Genomic DNA, 8,633 nt, shown 5'->3' on the forward strand with positions numbered 1-8,633 from the left:
GAGAGAGCTTTACTCTGTATCTAACCCCTTGCTGTCCCTGATTACAATCATACAGCACAGAAACAGACCATTGGGTCTGACCAGCCGATGTCAGCCATAATACAAAACTAAACTCATCCCACCTGCTTGCACTTGGCCCATGTCCCTCCAACCATTCCTGACCGATGTACCTATCCAAATGCCTCTTTAAATGCTGTAAGTGTGCCCAACAAACACCACTTCCTCAGGATGCCCATTCCACACACAAATCACTCTGTAGAAAAACAATTGCCCCGTGTCTTTTGAAAATCTTTCTCCTGTCACCTTCAAAGCGTGTCCCCGGTCTTGAAGTTCCCCACCTTAGGGAAAAGACACGGGCTGTTCACCTAATCTATACCCCTCGGTAATTTTATAAACCTCTCTAAGGTCATGCCTCAACCTCCTGCGGAAAATGTCCCAGCCCATCCAGCCTTTCCTTCTAACTCCAACCTTGCCTTCCCAGCGACTTCCTGCTAAATCTCTTCTGAACCCTCTCCAGTTTAATAATATCCTCCGCCTCACAGGGAGACCAGAACTGCAGACAGTACTGCAGAGGAGACCTCACCTCCTGTACAACCTCAGCACGACATCCCAGCTCACTTACTCAAAGGTCTGAGCCATGAAGGCACGTGTGCTAAATGCCTTCTTAACGGTGTGTGAAGAATGATGTAACTGAACACCCGAGGTCTCTCTGATCTATAACTATTTTGAAAGTTGCCACCCAGGTAAATAGTGCGGTGAAGAAGGCATATGGCGTACTGGCTTTTATTGGTAGAGGAATTGAGTTCCGGAGTCCTGAGGTCATGTTGCAGTTGTATAAGACTCTGGTGCGGCTGCATCTGGAGTATTGTGTGCAGTTTTGGTCGCCATACTATAGGAAGGATGTGGAGGCACTGGAACGGGTGCAGAGGAGGTTTACCAGGATGGAGCTCCTGCAGACCCGGTCTGTCTTTGGCTTCCGGATAAAATGGAAGATGCCTCAGGTGACTGAAACAGCACAGTTTTGGGGAATGGGAGACCTGTGCCACATACAAGAACAGAAAGTACCTCACAACGGATGACCAGGTTTTTACACACAATAATCTGCCATTCTCATTTGGATGCTCTTTTATCGCTTGGGTGGAGGAGGTGGCTCTTCCTCCCTCAGCTGATCAGTCATAGTGACTGAGCCAACTTTTCCCAGAATGCTCCTCAGCAAAGTCTCTCTACTGTCCTCAATTGGGTGCTTTTCCTCCACACACCACCCATTGTGCTAACCCACTTGACACATCACATCAACCAGAGAGACACAAATGAAGGTTAGATTGATCTTAGATTAAGATAAATGCTCCGCACAACATCGTGGGCTTAAGGGCGTGTCCTATGCTGTACTATTCTATGTTCTATATTGTTAATCCTGTGATTGTGACATTGCCATTACTGCTTCCAGTGTAACCTATTGGGAGAAACTCCTTTGCACCTTCTGAGTTGAACTTAATCTTCAAATCATCAGATTCATTTTCATTGAGATGCGGTAAACACTCGGCCTGTAGTTGCATTCAAAACCTGAGGCAGCTGAAGAACTGGGGAATGAATGGAAACTTATTGTTTTCAAGTCCTTACTCTCTATTTGTCAATGTGTCAGCAGCACAAATGAGAATAACTTTAACATTTTGCAGGTTTCTCATGTGGTCAGTACAGTACCTCTTGTGATTGTATCATTTTTAGAAATATCAAGTCTGAGAAAACACATCATCGACTTGTATTTGAAAGAAAGAAAGAAAGTGGTGAATATCTACGTGTCTGAAGTGTGGGGGATGCTGCTCCTCCTTATATCGCTCAACCAAAATAAACAGGTATTTATAATTAAACCTCAGCACACTGAGCTCTGCATCCTCAAATCCCAAATACCTCTGGACACTCTACTCTGCCCTAGCCTTTCAGACACTATCCTAATAATTCTTGTAAAAACCCTTTTGAAGCCTATTTTTGATCAAAATTGACAAAAGCCTGACTGGTTTCTGAATTATTACACATTTCCAGAATGAGATCCTGAAAAGCAGGTTCAACACCATTAATAAAGAATTCCACATGAGTTTGGAAGCTTTTAATGAACATCTGGAGGATATCTGCAAACGTCTGCAGGATCATCTCAAACAAGGAGTTCAGGAAGCAGAGAAAAAGTGTGGGAAAGTCATTCAACAACAGATAGAGCGGGTAGGTACACCAAGTGGGACTAGCAGCAGGGTTTGTATCTTGCATGGATGATTTCAGTATATGATTTCATTTTATTGTTGCCAGAATTAATTACCAAACTAGGAATAAATTTCTGCAGGTTCCAAATCACATTGACCTATATTCTCTTTGTTTCATGTTAGTTAACCAATCCTATGTCCTTGCTAATATATTACCCAATATTGAGTTCTTGTATTGTGTAGTAACCTATAATATGACTTCTGCTTGAATGCATTTGGAAATATAAATACATGACTCTACTGTTTACCCTTTATCTATCCCATTTATTGCATCCTCAAAGATCACTAATCTATTTATTATTAAAATTGCATGAGACCATGGCTGAACTATCTCACCCACATCTTGCTACATTATCCTCACATTGCATAATTCTCTTAATATCCAAAAAGCTATTCACTTCTGTCTTGAACTTCTACACATTCCAATCGGGCTTGAAAATGTTACGAAGGTGTAGAGGTGTCCTGTACCTTTAAGAGAATGAAAAGCTAGCAAGGTCTGATACAGCACAAAGTGTTCTGAACAAAGTTCAAATGTAACACTTGGTTAAAACAAATAGCTGCAGATGAGTTCCCATGAAACAAAAACAAATTCCGCCGATCAGTTTAAATTATGCCCCAAGATACCAAAATCCAATCAAATTTGGATCGAGTATTTTGATGATATTAAAACCAATGAAATGATCCGATGTTGTGGAGTATAAACCATACATTTTGAACAGTTAGGAGGAGAACTGCCCAGGACCAACATATAGACTCCTAGCTGAAGAGTTCTCTGAAAGTGACCTGTCTAGAAGAAGTTTGCACAGCAGAACATCAAAACCGACCTCGTGAAAATCTACAAAGGAGAATCGACAAAGCTGGCTGGTTTTGAAATGTGATTTTTTTTAATATTTATATATAAATGTTAATCGGGCATTTTATTCGACTAGTATTGTAGTGTGGGAGGTAAAAGATAGATTTAAGAGAAAGGAGTTGTAAATACTTGTTGGTTTAATATTCTCTGGACTTAAAAAATAAAGTTGTTGCTTTTCACTTTAAATAATGACCTCTGGGATAGTTCATTGCCTCTGAAATTTTAACCGATTACAGCACAAGGTGAAACTTTTCTGTGTGGTTGGTTTAAATTAGCAGAGGGGTTTACTCCGTGTCGTAACGGTTTGGGGCTTTCGTCCACAATTTGAAAAGGTTCAGACAGATCCAGTCTGAGATTTGAACAGATTTGAATAGAATTTGGGGTACGAAAAAGCCCAGTAGATGTAAACACTTCTTCAGATTAGTGTCCCATGTCTTTAAATAAAATGTAGGTGAGGCAATTTGTTCAATTTCGGTGACTTGTGGTTGGTTAAATTAAAGATGAAAGAAATGGCTCTTAAAATTGTTAAAGAGGTTCTGGGGTTTGAAGGTGATTCTCAAATTTGCCAAGAAAGTTTAGAAGGAAAGAAAAAGGCCATACTTTTAGAATTAGCAAAGAAGTTAGATTTGGGTTTAACAAAGGACAAAAGAAGAGCTGAGATTGTAAAGGAGTTACTGAAACCTTAGGTGTGACAGAGAAACAGACAAGTGCAGTAGAGTTAGGAAAACTTAAATTATCATTGAGAAAAATGGAGTTAGAAGATAAACAAACAAAGAGGGAGAGTAAAAAGAGAGTTCTTAGCTGAGCAAAGGGATAGAGAAGGAGAGAGAGAATTTGAACTTGAGAAGTTGCGACTTAGTCATAGGGGTGTACAGCACGGAAATGGACCCTTCGGTCAAACCCGTCCATGCCGACCCAAATCCCTCCAAACCCTTCCTATTTATATACCCATCCAAATGCCATTTAAAGTTGCAATTGTACCAGCCTCCTCCACTTCCTCTGGCAGCTCATTCCATACACGCACCACCCTCTGCATGAAAACGTTACGCCTTAGGTCTCTTTTACATCTTTCCCCTCTCACCCTAAACCTATGCCCTCTCGTTCTAGACTCCCCACCCAGGGAAAAGACTTTGTCAATTTATCCTATCCATGCCCCTCATGATTTTGTAAACCTCTATAAGGACACCCCTCAGCCTCCGATGCTCCAGGAAAAACAGCCTCAGCCTGTTCAGCATCTCCCTATAGCTCAAACCCTCCAACCCTGGCAACATCCTTGAAAATATTTTCTGAACTCTTTCAAGTTTGACCACATCTTTCCGATAGGAAGGAGATTAGAATTGCATGCAATATTCCAACAGTAGCCTAACCAATGTCCTGTACAGTCGTAACATGACCTTCCAACCCTATACTCAATACTCTGACCAATAAAGAAAAGCATATCAAACGCCGCCTTCACTATCCTATCTACCTGCAACTCTGCTTTCAAGGAGCTATGAACCTGCACTCCAAGGTCTTTTTGTTCAGCAACACTCCCCAGGACCTTACCGTTAAGTGTATAAGTCCTGCTAAGATTTGCGTTTCCCAAAATGCAGCACCTTGCATTTATCTGAATTAAACTCCATCTGCCACTTCTCAGCCCATTGGCCCATCTGATCAAGATCTTGTTGTAATTTGAGGTAACCTTCTTCGCTGTCCACTATACCTCCAATTTTGTTGTCATCTGCAAACTTACTAACTGTACCTCTTATGCTCTCATCCAAATCATTTATATAAATGATGAGAAGTAGTGGACCCAGCACCGATCCTTGTGGCACTCCACTGGTCACAGGCCTCCAGTCTGAAAAGCAACCCTCCCACCACCACCCTCTGTCTTCTACCTTTTGAGCCAGTTCTGTATCCAAATGGCTAGTGCTCCTTGTATTTTTTGAGATCTAACCTTGCTAACCATTCTCCCATGGGAACCTTGTCAAATGCCTTACTGAAGTCCATATAGATCACACCTACCGTTCTGCCCTCATCAATCATCTTTGTTACTTCTTCAAAAAAACTCGAACAAGTTTGTGAGACAATTTCCCACGCACAAAGTCATGTTGACTATCCGTAAGCAGTCCTTGCCTTTCCAAATGCATGTACATCCTGTCCCTCAGGATTCCCTCCAACAACTCCTGTAGGGAATCTAATCTAAACTTGCCCACCAGGTTGACTGGTCTATAGTTCCCTGGCTTGTCCTTACCACCTTTCCTAAACAGTGGCACCACGTTTGCCAACCTCCAGTCTTCCGGCACGTCACCTGTGACTATCAATGATACAAATATCTCAGCAAGAGGCCCAGCAATCTCTTCCCGAGCTTCCCACAGAGTTCTAAGGTACACTTGATCATGTCCTGGGGGTTTATCCACTCTTATGCATTTCAAGGCATAAGGCATCCAGCATCCATCCTCAGTAATATGGACATTTTTCAAGGTGTCACCATCTATTTCCCTACATTCTATATCTTCCATGTCCTTTTCCCCAGGAAACACTGATGCGAAATACTCGTTTAGTATCTCCCCCACCTCCTGTGGCTCCACACAAAGGCCGCCTTGCTGATCTTTGAACAGCCCTATTCTCTCCCTCATTACCCTTTTGTCCTTAATGTATTTGTAAAAACCCTTTGGATTCTCCTTAATTCTATTTGCCAAAGCTATCTCATGTCCCCTTTTTGCTCTCCTGATGTCTCACTTCAGTATACTCCTACTGTCTTTATACTCTAAGGATTCACTCGATCTATCCTGTCTATACCTTACATATGCTTCCTTTTTCTTAACCAAACCTTCAATTTATTTAGTCATCCAGCATTCCCTATAACTTCCGAGGGGTATGAAAGACTCTGGCAAAGGCACAGAAACATTTTTATTGGCCTAGAATGCATAAGGATGTGGTGAACGTTTGCCGTGCGTGTCATACATGCCAAATGTTAGGTAAGCCACAGGCAGTAATAAAACCATGACCTTTATTGCTAATTCCCACACTTGAAGAACCTTTCACACGGGTTATAATTGATTGTGTAGGTCCCCTCCCGAGAACTAAAAGTGGGAACCAGTACTTGTTAATGGTACAGACACATAATGGATGTGTCTACCAGATTTCTGGAGGCAATTCCATTACAGAGTATCAAGGCAAAAAGGGTAGTAGAGGAGTCAGTAGCTTTCTTCACATGGTATGGGCTACCCAGAGATTCAGTCGGACCAAGGATCAAATTTTTACTGCTAGGCTGTTAAAGGAGGTTATGGATAGCGTTGGTATACAGCACTTTAAATCCAGTGTGTATCATCCTGAGTCCCAGGGAGCTTTAGAAAGGTGGTATCAGACTTTGAAGACCATGTTGAGAGCATCCCGTCAGGATTACTGAATGATTGGGATAAAGGCATCCCATTCGTATTGTTTGCCATTAGAGATGCCCCAAGTTGCACCCACTGAATCTACTCAGTTCACTCCCTTCAAGTTAATATTTTGGCATAAAGTGAGAGGCCCTTTAAAATGATAACATAGAAAATAGAACATTACAGCGCAGTACAGGCCCTTGGGCCCTCGATGTTGCGCCAACCTGTGGAACCAATCTGAAGCCCATCTAACCTATGTCTATTCTATCTTCATCCATATGTCTATCCAATGACCATTTAAACGCCCTTATATTTGGCGAGTCTACTGCGGTTGCAGGCAATGTGTTCCATGCCTTTACTACTCCAAGTAAAAAAACTACCTCTGACATTTGTCCTTATATCTATCATCCCTCAATTTAAAGCTATGTCCTCAAGTGCTTGCCATCACTATCTGAGGAAAAAGGCTCTCACTGTCCACTCAATCTAACCCTCTGATTATCTAATATGTCTCAATTAAATCACCTCTCAACCTCTTCTCTCTAACAAAGACAGCCCCACGGTGGCACAGTGGTTAGCACTGCTGCCTCACAGCGCCAGAGACCCGGGTTCAATTCCCGCCTCAGGCGACTGACTGTGTGGAGTTTGCACGTTCTCCCCGTGTCGGCGTGGGTTTCCTCCGGGTGCTCCGGTTTCCTCCCACATCACAAAAGATGTGCAGGGTCAGGTGAATTGGCCATACTAAATTGCCCGTAGTGTTAGGTAAAGGGTAAATGTAGGGATATGGGTGGGTTTCGCTTCGGCGGGTCGGTGTGGACTTGTTGGGCCGAAGGGCCTGTTTCTACACTGTAATCTAATCTAAAAAAAATAAAAAAAAATCCCTCAGCCTTTCCTCATAAGGCCTTCCGTCCATACCAGGCAACATCAGTGTGGACATAGTAGGGTTGTTGTAATGGGTGACTTTAACTTTCCCAATATTGATTGGAACCTCCTTCGAGCAGAAGATTTGAATGGAGCTGTTTTTATAAGGTGCGTTCAGGAGGGTTTCCTAACTCAGTACGTTGACAGGCCGATGAGGGGAGAGGCCATTCTAGACTTGGTGCTCAGAAACGAGCCGGGGCAGGTATCAGATCTTGTGGTGGGAGAGCATTTTGGTGATAGTGACCACAACTCCCTCACGTTCTACATAGCTATGGAGAAGGAGAGGATTAGGCAAAATGGGAGGATATTTAATTGGGGAAGAGGAAACTATGATGCGATTAGACATGACTTAGGAAGCATGGATTGGGAGCAATTGTTCCATGGTAAAGGCACTATAGACATGTGGAGACTGCTTAAGGAACAGTTGTTGCAAGTGATGAATAAATATGTCCCTCTGAGACAGGCAAGAAGCGGTAAGTTAAAGGAACCTTGGATGACGAGAGCGGTGGAGCTTCTCGTCAAAAGGAAGAAGGTGGAGGAAGCTAGGTTCAAGCTCAGCTGTAGAGGATTTCAGGCAGGAGCTCAAAAATGGTCTGAGGAGAGCCAGGAGGGGGCACGAGAAAGGCTTGGCAGAACTGATTAGGAAGAACACAAAGGCATTTTACACTTATATGAGGAATAAGAGAATGGTCAAAGAAAGAGTAGGGCCGATCAGGGATAGCATAGGGAACTTGTGTGTGGAATCTGAGGAAGTAGGGGAAGACCCCGGCAATTAGTTTTTTGCTTCTGTCTTTACGAAAGAAACGAACTTTGTAGTGAATGAAACCTTTGAAGAGCAGGTGTGCATGCTGGAATGGATAGAGATAGAGGAAGCTGATGTGCTGAAAATTTTGACAAACATTAAGATTGACAAGTTGCCAGGCCCGGACCAGATTTGTCCTCGGCTGCTTTGGGAAAAGAGAAATGCGATTGCTTCGCCACTTGTGAAGGTCTTTGCATCCTCGCTCAACACTGGAGTTGTACCAAAGGACTTGGCGAGAGGCAAATGTAATTCCTCTCTTCAAGAAAGGAAATAGGGAAATCCCCGGCAATTACAGACCAGTAAGTCTCACGTCTGTCGTCTGCAAGGTGTTAGAAAGGATTCTGAGGGATAGGATTTATGACCATCTGGAAGAGCATGGCTTTGTGAGGGGCAGGTCATGCCTCACAAGCCTTATCGAGTTCTTTGAGGATGTGACTAGAAAAGTT

At 42.9% G+C, this 8,633-nt stretch overlaps 1 protein-coding gene across 2 annotated transcripts in view; it reads left to right on the top strand.

Moving 5' to 3' along the window:
• The window catches only part of LOC122563766 (nuclear GTPase SLIP-GC-like), a 125,709-nt gene that overhangs the window by 93,636 nt on the left and 23,440 nt on the right, over nucleotides 1-8,633 (top strand). For both annotated transcript variants that reach the window (XM_043717973.1, XM_043717972.1), the window contains 2 exons: nucleotides 1,726-1,853; nucleotides 2,041-2,214. In XM_043717973.1, the coding sequence (XP_043573908.1) occupies nucleotides 1,726-1,853; nucleotides 2,041-2,214 (302 nt within the window). The remainder of the gene's footprint in view (nucleotides 1-1,725; nucleotides 1,854-2,040; nucleotides 2,215-8,633) is intronic.

This window comes from Chiloscyllium plagiosum, chromosome 27 (assembly GCF_004010195.1).
Source record: "Chiloscyllium plagiosum isolate BGI_BamShark_2017 chromosome 27, ASM401019v2, whole genome shotgun sequence".
NCBI classification, from domain to species: Eukaryota; Metazoa; Chordata; class Chondrichthyes; order Orectolobiformes; family Hemiscylliidae; genus Chiloscyllium; species Chiloscyllium plagiosum.